General features: G+C 35.3%; 1 protein-coding gene across 2 annotated transcripts in view; it reads right to left on the bottom strand.

The window, feature by feature from the left end:
• VPS45 (vacuolar protein sorting 45) overlaps positions 1 to 19,144 on the bottom strand; it is a 79,968-nt gene extending 60,824 nt beyond the window's left edge. Inside the window, exons 1-4 of one of the 2 annotated variants that reach the window (XM_089833250.1) lie at positions 18,691 to 19,144; positions 15,978 to 16,262; positions 5,006 to 5,201; positions 4,787 to 4,866 (exon numbers count right to left, since the gene is read on the bottom strand). In XM_089833250.1, the coding sequence (XP_089689376.1) occupies positions 4,787 to 4,866; positions 5,006 to 5,201; positions 15,978 to 16,067 (366 nt within the window). In that variant the 5' untranslated portion in view covers positions 16,068 to 16,262; positions 18,691 to 19,144. The remainder of the gene's footprint in view (positions 1 to 4,786; positions 4,867 to 5,005; positions 5,202 to 15,977; positions 16,263 to 18,690) is intronic. The other variant, XM_089833249.1, reaches the window with a different exon arrangement.
• Positions 19,145 to 19,778: the final 634 nt, after the last annotated feature.

Below are 19,778 nucleotides of genomic sequence, written 5' to 3'. Positions count from 1 at the left end.
CTAGCACTTTCTAGCACTTTCTACGCTTGTTCTACAAGCTTCCTAGAGGCCTTTATAAACAAGCTCTCCCTTTGCATTTTTTATACAGTAATTTCATTTTCACATTGTTGCAATATAATTTTTCTTTGTTGTTTCAAACTCTTGTTCCTTCCTTCTTTGGTTTCTCTTCAGCAGGTTATTTGCATGTAGGTGATCTTGGAGCACTGTGAAGTTGGCTTTCATCAACTTCTACAAGACCCACTTAAAACCCTACCTTGCCTGTCAAACCTTCGGGATTCGTGCTGGATCCTTGAGTATTCGTGCTAGATTCGTGCCGATCCGGGCAGGATCCTTGTTTTACACAGTGGATTCATCCGGATTCATGGGCCATGAATCCAAACGAATCCACTGTGTAAAACAAGGATCCTGCCCAGATCAGCACAAATCCAGATCACGAATCCGGTAACTAAGATATTAATTTATATAGAAGTTGCATAATATCAGTATGCTGTCAGACACAGCCTGCCAGCAATAGAATATGATTAATCTTTCTCTCTAATCTCATTCTACTGATGAATATAAAATGTATTTTCTAATCTCCAATCCTTTGATGATGGCCAGATACAGCTTATAATCTGAATCTCCCATGCCCTATTGGAGTGAGTCCAATCTACATTTTATACCTTGTTGGATGAAACTTTAAAAAGGTTGCACCACTTGAATAATGAAAAGAGATCTCTATTGCAGATTGGATCTCTATATAATATAACAATTTGATTTGTTATTCAAATTGTAGTTGCACATTTTATCATACTTCCCATGCTCAATGTTAATTGGTTAATATTTACTTACTGCCATTGGCTGTAAGTGAAGCGCTTCATATAACCTTCTCTTTGAATGATTTATCATTGCTTCTGGTTATTTGAACAAAAGGTTTCATTTCTATAATCTATGATCAACAGTTCATTGCTGTTTGTTAAAAAATCAGCCAGTGTGTATATATATACACATACATATTTATACAGTACGCTTAAGTGTTGTTTATTATACTTATTTCCTTAATAGCAGCTTGCCATCATCTCCAAGGAATTGATTCCAGACTTCATATGATCATATCTTTCCTTCCTCAGATTGTTCTTCAACTACTGCAGCTATTAATATTTTTATTCCTCACACAATAATCTCTAATACAATCATACGGAAAATGTATTGACTATTAGGTATGACACCTTTCCAACAGCCGTTGCATTGTCCACAGCAGTGCAGTAGCCTTTGTGCCTGACATCCAAAACAATGATGTATATTACAGTTCCCTGGATTTTGTGATCATCATATAATCTATTGATAATCATATGAAACTCAAAGCAGTCGCTGTAGTGTCTGCATTGATGTTAATTCTTCGTAAGTCACAGCTCTCCTTAATTGATTGTTGAGTCAGTCGCAGCTCCATGCCATACGCTTCTTTCACTGAAATCGGTGATCTTACACATTATCATTGTCGATGTTCTTTGCTAGTGATATTGGATATGACATTTCTTTCCATATCTTTATGGAGTTTATTTCCTTATATCATTATTATTATTTACCTATTTAGTTATCAAATCCTATTTCAGAGATGGGACATTAAATTTTGAATGCTATTATCTGTATTTGTGGCCAGGGCATGACATGTTCTCATTTTCAGTTATTTGAAATCACCATAAGGATAAGAGGACGTAGCTTGAATACTCTACCTCAAAGGATGTGCTGGAGTGTATCATCCAAGGCTTACAAAGTCCATGTTTCATCACAACAAAAGATAGTAATTAAGCAAGACGTGAAATTTAATGAGGATATTTTGTCCTCTAATTCTTGTAAACATCTTATGGTGGATGAGGAGGGTTAATAGATTGTTGTCACCACAGTTAATCCACAAAGTGCAACAATATAAGATGTTGATAAGTAGGAGGTATTTTCCACAGCAGGTCAAATTGTGATATTGTGAATCGCTACTCATGATACATGAGTCATCGAGTTTGACTCAAATACTACACAGTTAAATCCTGATAGCAATATCAAAATATAAGATGTTGTTTAGCCAAGTTCTAGTGAGGGAGAAAATATCTAATCACCTTCCAGTGCAGGCAAGAAGCCAATGAGGTAAAAAAAAATAGGTGTATCAGAGACTTCTTTCTCAATGAGTCATCCACTCGAGTAGTTTAGGGGTTATTTTGCACTAATGTCTTCTGTTGTGATGCAAAGGCTCACAATTTTGAGGCAAATTCAAAGTAAGGGTGGCAAGATGCCATGGCAGAGGAATACCACTCCATTATGTGGAATGGTGTTCAAGAGACTGCTAAAGACCAAAAGGGAAATTGCTATTCGATATGGGCAGTTGTAGAAGATGAGGCATGTGACAAACAGAGCAAACATAAATATAAGGCCAGTTACTCAAAGTGCATTGCTTTGATTGAAGTTTCCATGTTTTAGGCTACCTAGTTTTAGGGTTAAATTTTCTCAGTGCAGAATCTGCTTACCACTGTCTGAAAATTAGCATGTCCTAGACTGAACACATCATTTGAGCACATTAAAAAGTCGGGCTCATTGCCAAACTTGCCCCAAACAAGGCAAGGGCATAAACCAATTTGTTTACCATTTAATTAATTGTTTCACAGTTTTGAAGCTTCTATTTTTGTTTCCCAGTATCCTTTCATTAGAGAAATTCTTGAATGGAAACAGCATAATATCTAGTAATTTTCAATTTCTCACTGCACAAGAAGAGGTAACAGCAGAGAGCGGAATAATTTGGATGCAAAACAAGATGCATTGTTTCAAAGATGGACTCGTGGATGGACATGGTATCCAGCTAGTGAAAAGGGAGAGCACGCACATTGAATATCAGTTTCCCATATAGCTGAGCTCAACTTTTCATTTAAGAGATTTCAAAAAGCATTTTCTATGTTGCATTCACTGGAAAGCACCAACTTCATGTGACCTTTGGAATCAAAGGCAAGTCGGTTCTTCATTTGTTACATTTTTAACACTAAGTGATCCATATACCATCAAGGTTATACATCAAGTTAGTTAGCAGCTTATGCAAATCAATAAAGAAAATAATGAGTAACAATTGACCTAATGACTTGCACAAGATAAAGCTGAATAAGAAATAGATATTAAAGAGAGATAAGATACAATGAAAATGGAGACACAAAGGAAGTAACTTTGGAAGTACCCCTTGGAGGTACCACTCCATTAAGTAATCCAAAATAAACTCAAACCCTAGTCTGTCTAATAAGTGCCCTCGTATACAACTGAAAACTCTTTCCATGGCCACTTTGCAACTCTCCAATGATCTTCCTGCTCCAACAACACCAAAATCATAGCTCTTACAAAATTTCATGCTAATTTAAAATCAAAAAATCCATGTGACAGCAAGTAACCTTACGTACAAAACAGAATACATTAAGAAGTGAGATATCTTTTATGAGATATTGTGTGGAAGGACACAACATACCAAACAAATCAAAATACAAGAAAGTTTATAATCCTTATGCAATTTTTCAAAGAGATCTTAGATGAAAGTCTCCAGAGTTATTTACAATAAAAGAATGTTGTGCCTTGTGCAGCAGCACAAGTTTGAAGACTAATCTTATCTGGAAAGATCCACTCAATGCATCAAGATCTCTAACACACACTTCATTAGTTTGGGAAAATACAATAAGTCCCCAGAGCTTGTAGATTAATTATCTTGACAAATACTGTCACAAACAATCCTTATTATCAACACTTCACAGGAACAAACATGCCATATCAATGCCTTCATCTATTAAGGAGATCAGCTGCGATGAACCTTAGTATGAACCTCATTGTGATGTAAGAGATCTTTTATGAGATCTCATATGAAAGGACACAACGTACCTAACAAATCAAAAAAAAGAGTTTTCTATTGCCTATACAACTTCTCAAAAGAGATTTTAGAATAAAAGAATGCTATGCCACTTGCAGCAGCACAAGTTTGAAGACTACATCTTATCAGGAAAGATCCACTCAATGTATCTTCATTAGTTTGGAAAATACAATAAGCAGCAAATAAATTCAGAAAAGAGTTCCATGCAGAAAATCCCCAGAGCTTGTAGATCAATTATCTTGATAAATACTGACCCAAACTATCTTCATTTTCGACAACTCACAAGAACAAACATGCCATATCAAAACCATTGTCTATTAAGGAGATCAGCTGCAATCAGGCTTAGTTGGCTCCTCATTGTTGTTCAATTTATTATACAGAAATTAAATTAATTACAGTCATTGACAGGGTAGAATCAAGTCAACATGTTCAGTACAAGGTGACAAGGTACATCTACATTAGCCCTCATCTCATTTTTATGAATAAAAATTTTTGTCTTTACTCTGAAGCTGTTAGAAGAAAATATAATATTTTTCCACTTTTGCAATTGGACAAATGTCTAGTTAATTAATTAGTCATATGGTCGAACATATTGTGGAAACATATTGCAAGAGCAAAATTGAAGTGAGTTCAAGAGTTCGTTTTAAGGGCATGTGGCAATATATGAGTGCATTCTTTATCATATTAATAATCATGTTACATAAATTTTATTTTTCTGTTAATGAGTTTTCAGATACTGTCAGTTTATTTTTTCTATGGACCAACAGTTTCTTAAGGCATTTAAGATAAGTGTTTTAGGAGGTTAGAAAAAATGTTCAATTTTGATACACACTTTTCTGAGAAGAAGGCTAAAGAATTTTATAGAGAATGTCTTAAAAAACTCTCACCACACAACTTGCTCCAATAATGCCTCAAAAATACCTGTACTTGCTGCACAACTTCATGCTCATCAGAATCCCCAAGAATCTGAATGTAATGAGTCTTCAATATATTAGAAAAATCTGCAACCAGAACCAATGCATAAATTCCAACATCCGTCAGTGCAACCAAACCATGCGCAAGAAGGGCAGAAAAAGTGCAAGCAAATCATGTGCAAGAAGGGCAGAAAACAATATGACATGCATATTTGACAGAGCTTACACAAGTGGTATTCTCCAAAGCGTGGAAAATTTAAGTGTCTTTTTAAGTGTTGAATGTTTTCTGCTGTAGGACGTAGAAAGCAAACTGCTTTCAAATGTGTCATCATCTCTTTTGAGACAGTTTCCAATGTTTCAACCAGAAACACTTCCTTTTGCAGTAACTCTGATTGAGAGAAAGCCACACTTATAATGCTGACCTGTAACAAATAAAACTCCGTATTCATCAGTTGAGTCAAATATTAGCACAATGAACTGATACAAATCTCTGATGATTAGATCCTCTAACATGCAGTAAAATGGTAGGCTAGAGCCATCTCAAACAAGTTGTATCTCTAAAAATATACACACAAAACTAGAATGAATCATAAAATGCTTTCCATAGTTGCTAAAGTTAAAAGGCTGACAAAGATTCAAAAAGCACAGCACAATTTTCACCAAAAACCATTTAGTTGAACACTTCAATTTAACACAACCACCTTGCTAACAGAGGGACTTGACAACTACAATATTTCATTAATGATGCATTTCCAATAGACCTTAGGCCTTTCATAATGGTAATAAACAAGGATGCAAAATGTAGTAACAACAAGTCATCCGAAACATTGATGCAAAAATGCTCACACAATCAAATCCAGAAGCAGCTTGCTTATCTCATGGATTGTGGAAATGTATTTGCTCTTCACAGGCCATCTGTTTACTGCTATATCTGATAAATTGCATAAATGAGTAATAAAGATGGCATTGTATAAGAGATCAGGAATAAAATGTCTTTATTTGCTCATGAAATTATTATACAGAAGAAGACTAGAGATGGTCGGCCAAGGATTCAAGTTCATCTGACTATACCATGCTTCCTTTCCTTAGCAATGCACAAATATTTAAAGGACACAACAGTTGCCAAGAGGAACACAACCGTGACACATAAACCTACCCAAGATGACAACAAATTTAATTTGGACAATTAATACGTTCGCAGATAACCAATATTATCAAACATGGGCATTGTACAATAACTACATTTTCATTGTAAAAATCGTACTCCTGAAAGCTTCCCACCACCAAGGCTAGACACACAGTATTAACACAAGTTGATCCAATAGCCAGTATACCTGTAAATTTCATTACCTCGATTTACAAGATATAAGTTAACTGCATGTGGAATTTTCCTTCCATTACCTGCTCTCTTTTTATGTAAAAGCTGTGATTTCCATTTAGAGTCTGTAAGGAGGTCACTTATATTGAAATCTGTAGCGCAATCTATTATTTAGGAAGGTAAAGGTAGCCCTTTTGCACATTATTACATCTTTATAGATGATTCCACTAAGTATGAATTGTATTCAAACCCTAATTTAAAGAGATTCAAGTGAACAATAAATGAAATAACCATGGCAAGTATTTGAGAACATTTCACAGTTTGATTAATCATATATTTTGTTGGCCTTTTCTAATTTACTCTCTTATGAGGAGTGCCTTTGAGAGTCCATAGTTTCTAACCAATCTGGCCCACATCTCTAATCATTAACAGTTTTAACTCAATTGTTTGTTTACACAGGTATGGACAATATAAGTTAGCATACTCAATACTTCAGATTTTCAGAAATTTAACAGCAGTCCACATCCTATAGAAAAAACTGAACTCCATCAATTACTTCAATAAGAGACATGCCACCATCTATTATCTATTGTGGCAGACTTCGCACAACAGCTTCTACCAGGCAATTTAGTTATAAGGAATTAATTAATTTAATAGGAGCATTTATTTAATTAGTTGTGGAAAAAGTTAGGATTAGGATAACTAAATAAATAATAATATTTATTTAGTTACAGGAGCGAAAAGCCTGATGAATTAAATAAATATATAAATATAATATTTATTTCAATAATAGAGGAAGAGGTCCAAGGGGTTTAGCTTAGTTGGTTGAAGCTATGAGTTCTCATTGTGGAGACCCAAGTTCAAATCCCAAGATGGACATCTTTGTGGAATTCTAAGTTGTGACTCTTGGTCTTCTATTGGTTGTATTTGTCTCATTGTAAAAAGTGGATTCTAAGTTGTGACCCTTGGTCTTCCAAATGTTGTTTCTAGTGTGGTTGCTCGAAAGGAGCTTGAATAAGTTTGTAATTCTCATGTTGTTGCTTGAATAAGCACAAGATTTGTAAACGATTTCAATATAAAAAATAATAGAGGAAGAAGCTGAGGAATAAATTAGTATTACTGCCTAATTATTGTCTATTGAGTGAATACAGAGTAGAGAAACAGAAACCTATTATTCAATGAAACCCGGCATAAAGGCTACAAGAGATCAATACATTTTGATTTTGAGCTAGTATGTTTTCGATTATGGAGGCATCCAAGTCCAAAGCTTGACTGCCGAAAAATAACCAGTAAGGATACCAGGGGATTGCAATAATATACATATAAGGAAAAGTATATACCAGACTGCTTATACAAGAATAACACAGTAAATGATTTATTTAGGGTGGTGCTTGATTAAAGCTCAGTAGATTAAAGAGGACCTTCCACAGACCCAATCCCTTTGCTAACTACTGCAATAGTATTTACTAAAACCACAGAATGCTGATTGGACCACAATAATTTGGCACTCACTTAAAATTGTTTATTTAACGAACCAGGCAATGCCAACAAGGAATTAACAAAATAGTTTCCACTTCACATGTATCAACAAATTATAAAAACGTCACCTGTTCATGGGCAAGAGCAAATAACACTTGAAGTCATAGATGCCAAAGGAGCTGATATTACATCAAGTGCTCAATAAGACCCCCCTCTTGAGGACTTTGTGAAATTAAGTTTAGATAATGCTTATTACATATTGGTATGACCTAAGAAATATAGGGCTGGTTTTGTATTAAGAAATGGTATAAGGTAAATTTTTAGCCTGGTGGCTTCCTTTTCTTGGGAGTGATATCTAATTATGAAGCAGAAAGAGAAGCATTAGTGGCAGGCACTGCACTTTCTAGATGCGGTGATTAAATTACCATGGAAGGTGGTTCTCTCTTAATGATCAGAACTTTGCATTATGTCAAAGAAGCACTGTTGTTGGATTCTAATTTTGATAGAATTAGTTTTCCAATTGTAGATGCAATTCTAATTTTGTGGCAGACTTTCACTGCAATTTACAGCCACCATGTTAACTCCTAGAATTTTTTAGAACAGTATTTTTGTTTAAAAACTCCTTAAATGCTTGTCATTTATAATGACAACATAAGGAAGATATATGACTGGCAGATGTTTTACATCTTGTTATCAAGATTTTCTGCAGTGGAAGCTATTTTGATGTGCCAGGTTGGTGCATGTGAGGATGTAGCTCCATTAATGTTATATTTGTGATTGCTCTATTTGTTTAGGTGAAGGTCAATTGTATTGATATCCTCACACTGGTTCATGCTGGCTGGTTGGCTGTGAGGTGGCAACCATGAACCTACTAGAAGTGTGTTCCATGTTGTGGCCAATGATCATGCCTTTGCATGTCTCTTTAAGTACACTCCTGCATTAAACATCTTTATAATAATTAGTCAGGTCCCATTTGTACAACCCATTAACCAATTGAAAAGCTCTTGCCTTTTGCGCCAGTTTTCTTTGCTCTGCATATTGTATGTCCCTCAAGAATGAAGATGTGGATAAGAACTCTCCAGTGTTCTCATACCATAGTAATACCACAGAGATATGGAACTAAAGAGAACCTAAAAAGTCTGCATCTATACCTTCGAGTAGCCCTCCAAACTCTATCCTGTATAGCAGGTCTACTATGGCATGACTCTTCCTTGGCCAAACAATGAATTTAAATATGAATTCTCCTAGTAACATTAACCCTCCACTCACTTAGACCCTAAATGATGGGCTTGTTTGCCAAATCTATCAATCAATGCTTGATGGTCTACATATAATATATATGGTGTTGTCAATAAGTAATGCTGGGGTTTCTACACTAAATACACCATGCCAAGAACCTCCCTCTTTGTTGTGCTATAATTTCCTTCTTCACTTTATAATAGCTTAATAGTGAAGAACACTAGATGATCCAAACCCTAGGTTACTACCCATACCACAGTAGGCCTCCACACCCCTCTTAGCCCTATCATAACAAAAGCAAGTCTCCATATCTAATATTGCTCATCTCTACATGCATAAAATATTTGTAGCCAGGTTTGAAAAACAAGACTGTAGGTAAGGACAATGATATTTGCATTGCCTTGCCGAATATTCTACATCATAAGGATGATATGGAAATTCACAAAGCTGTAATGGTTTGGAATGCCTCTACTCTGAGTACATTTATCAAGAACACTTAAGCATGAAAATAATATCCAATTTTGCAACTCATGAGTGGATGATAAAAATTACTATGCCAATGTTATCACAGAAATATTTACATTTGAGACACTAAGGCAGTATTGAAAAAGTGTGAACGACGATGTTAAAATTGCATCAATGCCTTATATTGGACCCATTGTCCTTAGCTATAAGCCACTAAACAAAAGGCAAATAAAAAATTAGGAGTCTTATACAGTGTCTATTAGAACAGAACAGTCTCTCACATGAACCCAATACCCCCAGCACTAAGGAAAAAGATGATAAGTAGATTATTTCCAGTGAGAAGTCAGAAGAGATGTTGATGGAAGAAGGGGAGCAATTCACAGAGGTTTTAAGTAAAAATTCTAAGAAAAAATAGGAACTCATAGAAAGACAATCAATATCTAACTCTGTAGGAGGTGGAAACAAACATGTTGTTCACTCAGCAATGCCTGAATGTTTTAACAGGGTTCACAAGAATCAGAAACACCCAAATAAATAAACTGTGATGATGAATATACATAGCTGGAATATACGTGCCCTTGAAATTCTAGAAAGGAAGTATGTTGCCAGGAAATGGTGTAATAGTTTGCTGAAAAAAGACATTACGTGCTTGCAAGAGATTAATGTTGTGGGATCTCATGCTTATAACACACTAAAATTTCTGTGGGATAAAGCTACCTGTATGTATACTAATCATGATAAGGGGAAGGGGAGGCCTGCTATCCTCATTAGTCTCAAATAGGCTGATAAAATTGAGGCTAAGGGGGTTTCTCCATGTCAAATGGCCCAGTGGACTTTACTCAAATACAAAGACAAAATGCTGGGAATCTGCAACATAAATGTTGCTAATGATTACAGAGATAGAGCTTGCTTTTGGGAGTGGTTGTCTAACAATCTCCCCGATGCTCAGTGGAATATTATACAAGACTTTAATATGGTTGAAAGTAACGAAGACAAATGGTGGAACCAGTCACTCTTGGAAAGGAAATGAATACTTGGTCTAGGCCAATTTCAAAAGAAGGTTGAAAATTGTTGACCCAATGGAGAGAAGAAAGAATAATGGAGATGGAATCTGGTACACATGGTGTAACAATCAATCTGGAAAGCAAAGGGTTTACACTACAGATTAGACAGAGCGTATGCCGATGCCACTGCCTTTAGTTCCTCCTGGAAGCTACCCTGTTAAAGTCTTCCAGGCTAGTATTGCTGATCACTCACCCATTTCACATGCATTTACATAAATGAACATCACTCCCCCAGCAATAGACAAAGGAGGAAGAACATGTTTAAACTCAATGTTTTCCTTCTTCAAGATGAAGATTCCATGGAGGCCATTTAAATGGCTACTCGACTGTCCAATTTTTGTAATCTTGGATGTTCTCCTAGACAGCAATGGGATCACCATATTGAAACCTGGCGGAAGATGTTTCAAATCATTGGTAAAAAGAAACCTAAAGACAGGAGTGATGAAGTGTACCTTCAAGAAAGACTTCATGTCATTGAAAAGGGACTTGAGGAAAAGGGTAATAATAAACAGTTGGAAGAGGAACTAGTTTGTGCTAAGATGGAACTAAGAAGAATTCAAAATTATGAAATTTAGGGGAAAAAAGTCAGAGCTAGTATGTATTGGCATCAGAGCTAAGCAAAAAAGGGAGCTCGTTGAGGAAATTCAAATAGATAATGGCTTGAGAAAAGATAACAAAGAGATCCTGACAGCAATATACAAGTTCTATTAAAACTTCTTTACATCAGAACACGAGGCTAAGAATCAAAGAGCCTTAAAATGATGTTTAAAGCTGATCCCAAAGAAGGTCTCTGAAGAGGATGCCAAGCTGTTGGAGCAGAATATTAATTTAAAAGAAATTGAAGATGCCATCAAATCAATGGCTTAATGGGAAGTCTCCGCAATTGGATGGGCTCCCTATAGAATTCTATAAGCAAAATTGTGAATGGGTTAGTATAGAACTTTTCACACTTTATTAAGGTGCCTTTGGTAAAGGATCACTGGGTGAGAATATTAATAGAGACATAATAAAAATACTCCCTAAAAGTGGTGATAAGACATTGGTTAAAAATTGGAGGTCCATTACTCTTCTCAACCTATCATATAAGATTATTGCTAAGCTGCTACCTATAAGAATTGCCAAGATTATAAATAAGATCATTTCAGTAACTCAAACTAGTTTTGTTAAAGGTAGATGCATTTGGAAAATTTAATCGCTAGTTGGGAAGCCATGAATTGGTCTAAAATTGATAATCTAAATACGTCTATGATTCTACCAGACTTTGAGAAGGCCTATGATAGAGTGGAATGGCTATTTATTATAGGAATGCTTCAAGTCTTTGGTTTACCTCCATATTATTGCAAATGGATATCAATACTGTTTAAATATTTCTCTACTGTTATTTAAGTAAATGGTGAAATTTCTGAGCCTATCCCCCATAAAAGGTCTATTAGACAGGGCTTCCCTATTACACCGGCATTGTTTGTCATTGCTGCAGAATCGCAGATGCTCTTTTTTTCATTTTAAGGGCTACAGAGGTGGGTCCTCCTATTGAAGGTATTTCCATACCTAATAGAAAGGAAGTGATAAATGCCCAGTTTGCAGATGACACTCTTTTATTCTCGAAGCTCTCTGATGTGAATTTTGGCAATGTCATGAACAGATTGAGTTTCTTCTGCTTGGCTTCAGATGCAAAAGTGGCCCCTCAAAAATCTACTGTTCTTGGTTGGTCTGAGGTTCCCCCTTCTTTGCTATCGCTAAGGGGTTGGGGATGGGTTGTTCGTAATACCATCATTAGGTACCTTGGTATACCATTTGCAATTAATCCCTCAATTAAAGAAATGTCGCAGTGGATTAATTCAAAGATTGAAAGGAAGAACATCAAATGGCAAACCCATATGCTATCCTTCACAGAGAGAGTTCAAGTTATTCAAAAGGTGTTGGCAACCCATGCTATATATTATGCATCATCTTGGCTCATTGCTAAATATCGAAGCAATAAACTTGACAAAATTTTGAGGGACTTCATTTAGTCTGATGGTATGGGCAGGACTAAGAGACATTTTGTCAAATGTAACTGGTGTTGTAGACCAAGGAATTGGGGGATTGAGTCTTAGGGACCTAAAGCTCATGGTACTACCCTATCTTCAAAATGGATTTTCAAAGCCCAACATAGTAATGAACCTTGGAAAATCCTGGTTAGAAACAATATCTGCAGATCTACCATTAAGAAAGGCAAACAATGGACAAAAGTTCCTCTTTGAGATTGGATTTTTGGAGAATTTGATGTGAAAATTTTGGGGTCTAACGTGTTTGCATCTTTATGGAGTGCTTGGGTTCAGGTAAGAAAGTTGCTATGTTCTAAGAGTGTTATTGGAGGACCTCCAACTTATCTTGTTACTGATAGATCCATTTGGTGGGGAATATACATTAATGCTAAACCAATGGCCTTGACTCAAAGCTGTTTTCCCGTAGTATGGAATGTCAAGGGCATCTCACTGATTGGAGACATTCTGATTGATAACTGGATGGGGACTTAATAAGAGATTAGTGAAAATTTTGGTATACCCATCTCAAAGACATACTTTAATTGCTAGAACTATTAGTAATTTTTTTCCTGGTAAAGTTTATGACAATAATCAATTTCTGTTGCAATTGAAATGGTATGATGGCAATATATTGTTTGATGTGTCAACGAAGCAAATCTATAATATGCTAAAAGATGAATCTTCTGTATTCATATGGATCAATCAATGTTGTGGCCTCTGGTGGCTGGCTCTAGTTGGCACTTTATTTTTTAATGTTTGCCATTCCCCTCTTGAACCTAAAAAATCTTGTTTTCGATGGATGTGGTTGTTCAGAAAACTTGTTGTGTCTGTTCTCTCCTCTATTGGCATTGAACCATTGCATTGTTCAGCTTGTAATTGCCTTGAAACTTTTGAGCATCTCTTCTTTGAGTGTAAATTTGCCAATAAAGTTTGGTCTCTTTTCTTTGGTGCCCTGTTTTGTGGAATAGTAAGCCTAGAAGTTGATTCAGCTCACATTTCTCTCTACAAGGCAGAAAATCAATCACCTATTGCAGCCAAATCTAAGGAACAAGAATTTAATACAGGGACTATGGAGGTCAAACAAATGATTGAAGGAATTAATGAGCTTAAGGGTGATGAAGGATTACCTGTACAAAATAATCTTTACAAGATCTGATTTGTGAAAACTACTATGATGAGAATGATGAGGTATGGAATTCAAGTGATTGTTTGGGATTTCCAATGAAGCAGGCCAGTAAATTTCACATTGACTGCATTGTAAGGCCCATCTTTGTTCTTTCAACCAGCTTACAGATGTTTTGGTCATGTTTTTTACAACACATAAGAGTGGTATAGATAAGAGATAAAGTATAACACTCTAATGCAAGGCGCTTCCTTCCATAGAGAGAGCATCTGAATTTTGCAAGCCTCTCAATACTTTTTGATGGGTTCTTATTATGTTTAGATATGGATAAAGAAACAGAAACTTGGCAAATCGGTATTCCAGATGTAAATAGAGTAGAGGAGCAAACCCATTAGGCATTCGGAACAGCATACTACCAAGTTGGCTTTAAGATCTAGGTATTTTTATGATGGGGGTAGGGATTTGCTTCAGAGTGTAACAGAGATTGATAAACTTAACAAGCATAGATGTATCATAATGATGCAGTAGACTTATGGTAGAGCATTCATAAGGCTGATTTGGCATCCTGCTATTTGCATACAGGTCCAGATTTTTTGGGGACAAACAAACTTTGGGAAGGGAGGACTACAATATCCCCATTTTCAGCCTAAGCATTTGGAGAAAAAATAATTTAATCAGTAAAATTAAGTTGTCTAAATTAATATTTTTGGGCAGCTTTTATTTATTTTAATTATATTCAAATAAGTGACTTTGCCTCAACTAAATAAAAGTAAAAATAAATGATAAGAAAAAAGAATTAATATTTTAAAAGTTGAATTTAAAATTGAATTCTGAAAACTTTATTTATAAAAACAGTGAGTTTTAAAAATATTCTTTCGAAAAGTTCTCATAGGGCTAAATGGAATCATTTGGGCATTATAAATATTTGATAGTTCTAGAAACCATAACTGTGGAGATCAAGTTTGTTCAAGCACAGCCTAGGATGAAAAACTGCAGTTAAGATTGGATTTGGTGGTGAAATATCCTCCATTGCTGATACAATGAAAATCCAGGGATTGTAAAATTTCCATACTGCTAGATGACCTTATTTGTTGGTCATGGAATGAAGTTACATCTGGGTGTGAGTATTTTAGGCAAAGGTCTGGCTGGTCGGACATCATATCCATCCAATCCATAACTTCATCCAACAAATGGCAAGGCTGTGATATAAAACTAAGTTGCCAGTTCGGATTCTAGTACAGATGCGGGTTCGAGATTCAGGTTCAAAATTCATTCAAATATTTTGGGTTTGTCCGTAGCAAAACATATCTTTTAAAATATATATGTGTGTCTGTGTATCCAAGAAAAAGTAAGTTCATAAACCACTTTGCTAATAGGATAAGTTCATAAACCACTTTGCTAATAGTAAAGCAACATAGGAAAATACACCACCATATCTATGTTTCAATATAATAGGATACTAATTGCATCATTTAGCCATACATACTTCATACACTTACTTGGTCGCATGCATGGGACATATTTCCATATCAAGGGACAGTTTGAGAATGAAAGGAATCATCAAAAGATAATTGCAGTTATCTGAAATTTTTTTATATTGGTTGGAGGATTTCTAACCAAGCTAGATCAAAAGTTGAGATTCAGATTTGAAGCCCTGGATTTAAAGAATATATCATTGTTTTTTAAAGAAATTCCTCTATAATTGTCAATTTGGACTTCACCAATTGGCAATTTGTATTTCCTCTATAAACAAGTTTTCATTTTCACTCACAAATGCATAAATGACATATAAACCATATTTTTTGGCCTTTTTAGTGGTCACTTTTAGGGTTGGGAGGATCGAATAAACCAAATTAGGAAATAAAAATGCTTTAAAAAGGTAAAAACAATTTGTTTTGAGACCAAATTCAGCTCAGGTTCGGCTACTGGGCAGCAAACTCTTCAAAATTCGCTCTGAATTCCGCTCAGATTCCTCTGACAGATCTTGCAGCAAATCTGTGGCTCTCTAGGAGAATTTGGCGAGAATTTGACAAGGACCAGACTTCGGACAGAATTGAACCAGAATTTGAGGGTTGCTGGAGAGAATCTGGTAACTTAGATATAAAAGGTTGTCAACTATCAAATAAGTTCAACATTGTTTCTGATGGACAAATCTGGAAAGCATACATCCAGTACCAAATAAAAAAATTGAAATCTCTCATAGATCTTGACCTGCTATATCAATGTTAATCATATGAATCCAACTTCCACCGAATTCAGATCCCAGCAAGCAATCTTGCTTTAGGCTATTGCTTTCAGACAGAATTCAGTACGGATTGTGAATTGTTATACTTTCAGATAAATTTCAATAACAATCATGATATTCCATTGCAGAAAACTACAGAGCTCTGATTTAATAGAAGTAGGTATTGATCATTTTCAGATTTAACAAACATAGGTATTGGTTCATTGAGAAAATGTGAGAAGCATAAGAGGATTCATACCGTGTTTGAGTCCAGGATGAGGACTTTCATGCCTGAAATGTCTCGGAGCATTCTGCTTACATAATCCCTTACTGCAGTTACCAGCACCATCCTTTCGGCTCTGTGTCAACTAATCCAATTTTCTAGAATACTGACAAGTATAGAACATGCACCTTTAGGAGGTTGCAGGGATGTGCCAAAGAAAATTTAAAGAAATGCCATCATCGTCTTCTCCCTACATCCAACCATCATTATCCTCATCCTTAATTACTTCATGACTTTCCACAAGCCACAATTTTGTTACACCTGAAAAATAAGTACACGCAAATAAAGACTTATTAGTCCCCTACAAGGATCGAAACTACAAATACCATTCAATGCCATTGTGTGAAAGAAATACCATGTTATGCCAACAGATACAAATATTACTCACCTACAAAACTTAAAACAAATTACACCTACGTCTGGAAAATATGAAAATGTCTATTACTATTTTGACAAGCCATTCCAAGCCATAATTGTTTCAATTAACATCACTAGAAATAAAACAAAACAAAACCATAATGCTTTAGCTAACCGAAAAAAAAAAAGTCAAACAAGCTCACATTTTAAAAAGTATGCCAACAGATACAAATATTACTCACCTACAAAACTTAAAACAATTACACCTACGTCTGGAAAATATGAAAATGTCTATTACTATTTTGACAAGCCATTCCAAGCTATAATTGTTTCAATTAACATCACTAGAAATAAAACAAAACAAAACCATAAAGCTTTAGCTAACCAAAAAAATGTCAACAAACTCACATTTTAAAAAATGGCCTTTACATGGGCACTTTAATTGCTCACAAATTCTACTAAAGTTGGCACATTATGATCAAATAACATCTCAAAATGATTTGACATTTAAACTAGGTCACCTTACCACCTATCACAAACTTGCTAAGTTGCCAGGTTCCCATATTTGAGGCCAGGTTTCATTTCTGGTCTGGTTGACCTTCAAGTTCGACCTTGGTGCTTGTGGTAGGAACCTAGGTGCCCGAGCCACACTCAGGGCAAACCCCGTCAAAGCCAGGTGCACCCATGGCTGTGGGTACCTAAAAATGGGGCCCAGGTGCCTTAAAAAATTATTTTGCGCCCTTAAAAATCCTTTTGCAAATACATTTTGAGACTTTTGCAAATTATAAATATGATCCATGAGGCATTTTATTTTTGAATTTTATTGGCAATTATGGATTTATGAGTATCACACCTCTAGCTTATTATCATTATATGTATGAACATGTACATGACATATACAAATTTATAACATATCAATATTTATATAGATATGTGTGTATATATAGACATCTATGCGTGAGCATTGTGTGTGTGTGTGTGTTCGCGAGCACATACATATTTATGGTCGAGCCCAAACCCAAGGAAAAAATTATTGCTCAACCCGCATATCCAAACCCGTATCAGAACCAAACTTATTTATGCGTCCTGTATCATTGTTGAACTAAATCCATATTGAGGGTTCCTAAACGTCACAAGAAGACACATAGTCATCTCAAGAACTCAGAGGCCACTGATGTACTCTAACAAATACTCCTTTCAAACATGCTATTGCAGTTACCTTAGTTTGGTAAGGAAGGTTGGGGCAGTTGCATATGAGCTGGAACTCCCTGAAAACGGCAGAATTCACAATCCAATGTGTCTTGCCTGAAGAAGGCCTCAGGACAGTAAGTCACCACTTCATTAGAATTGCCCCCACTGGAAAATGAGAGAAATTTGATTTTAGAGACTGAAGCAATCCTAGATGTGAGAATGAAGAATCTAAGGAAAAAGGTCATTCCGGAGTAATTGGTAAAATGGATGAAACTTCAACTCAAGGACGCCACTAGGAAGTTCGTAGAAGCTGTAGAGCATCCAAAACGGGAGTTGCTTGAGGACATGCAACATTTTGGCAAGTGGCACTGTCATGGCCCCAACATCTCAGCATTCTGAACTTAGTGATCTCAAGGACAAAATGTTTTTAAACGCTTAGTTTAATAAAAAGATATTAAATATTTTGACAAATAATAACATGCTTGTTTTTGTTGGCCGTTTGCAAGGTTTTGGCATTCATAGGTAATAATTTGTTTTTATTTTTTGGAGGTCTACCAGTTTACAAGCTTATGTTTCTTGGAGCTACCAATACGGTATAAAGGTGTGGAATTGTACGCTTTGAGGGCATGGAGGTTTTGAACTCTTCTTCTTGGTGTCTTACTGCAGTATGAAACCCCAACTGGACACACAAGGAGGTTGGGATGGAAACCTTCACCCTCCATATTTCTTCATTAATGTCAACTCCTTCCAGAATCATTATTCCATCTCTATTGCAGGTCCGAGTGAACATCAGTGACAATATCTTGGCTAGCACGCCAAAAGGGGAAAAAATTTTGAAAAAAAAAGTAGACGCCAAATTGGCCTACACCTGGTTCTCAGGGATAAAATGCAATCAACATCAAATCAGAAAACAAAATTTAAATCCATCATATATAGTTCGTTCACAATTCAAAATAGCTCTACATGAAGAAACAAGTAGGGATCTAGGTGTTAAAATAATATCATATATATGAAAATTGAAAACAGAAAACCACAGAACCAATGCCTTCAATTAACCAAAAAACAGCAGGATTGTTCTGGAATAAAATAAAACACAACCATAATATTATCCACCAGTATACAGGTTCCTAAAACAACTCACTGAAACAATGGCAAGTGGCTGACCTCAAAATTCTGCGCACATCGTCTCATGCTGTCCACAATGTCGATGACGAAAAATGGGCAGAGCCTGCAGAAGAAATATTACGAAACCTTGCCAAAGCAGAAATATGTTGAAAACGAGACGAACCAAAACGGATCACCCTACGACTGCTGTTTCAATCTATTCAAAATAAACGAAAAGTAGATCTACAACAGGGTGGCCTAAATGCTCCTAAAATATTGAGCCCGAGACAAGATTTTCGAGGCATATTCAAAGAAAAAATATTGGCTACAAGTGAAAGGTGAGGGATGTTTCAATTGCCTGAGAATGGGTTTGTTTTTTCCGGGGAGTGAGCGGGTAAAAGCTTCTGCATATTATAGGATGGGCCGATAGGAAACTTGAGGGAGGGTGTACATTTTATTAACAGTAATTTATTAATCATGAAATAAATAGTAATTTATTAATCATGAAATAAATTGATAAGTAGGAGAGATGGATTCCTCATGAATCATGGGTCAATGAGTTTGACTCAAAAACACACAATTAAATCCTGATAGCCATCTCACAATGAAATAAACTATTTATTTTTATTTTATATTTTTTAACTAATGGCATAACAAGAATCATAAAAGAGCTCGAGTCCCTCTTATTGGTACTTCATACTTTAAAAAAATAAGAAATCATTTAATCTTAAATCAAGTCCACACACTTGCAGAACATCTATTGTTGTTATAGAACATCCATTATTGTTAAAGTCATGTGAAGAGCAATTGTGTATCCCAATTTAGTATGATTTTTTTAAATAAGTTTTGATATATTTAACTCGTATTTTAATTTTTTTAAATCATTTTATTTTTAAAATTAAAAATAGTCTTCAAAATTATATAAATGTAATGTTTTTTTTTTTAGGCAATATATGTATATTAGATAGATATTACTTTAATTTTGAAAAATATTCATTATCATTTGATAAAAAATATTTTCTTATTTTTTATTTTAAATATTTTTCTTACCAAAATATTTGAAACTAATTTGTATAATACAAATTAGTTTAAACATAAGAAAATAAGAATCAATTTGTTTTTCTT

The sequence above is a fragment of the Cupressus sempervirens genome, chromosome 5 (assembly GCF_028749045.1).
Source record: "Cupressus sempervirens isolate cs-2001-9-10 chromosome 5, ASM2874904v1, whole genome shotgun sequence".
In the NCBI taxonomy this organism is placed as follows: Eukaryota; Viridiplantae; Streptophyta; class Pinopsida; order Cupressales; family Cupressaceae; genus Cupressus; species Cupressus sempervirens.
This window is presented reverse-complemented; position numbering and strand designations above follow the sequence as displayed.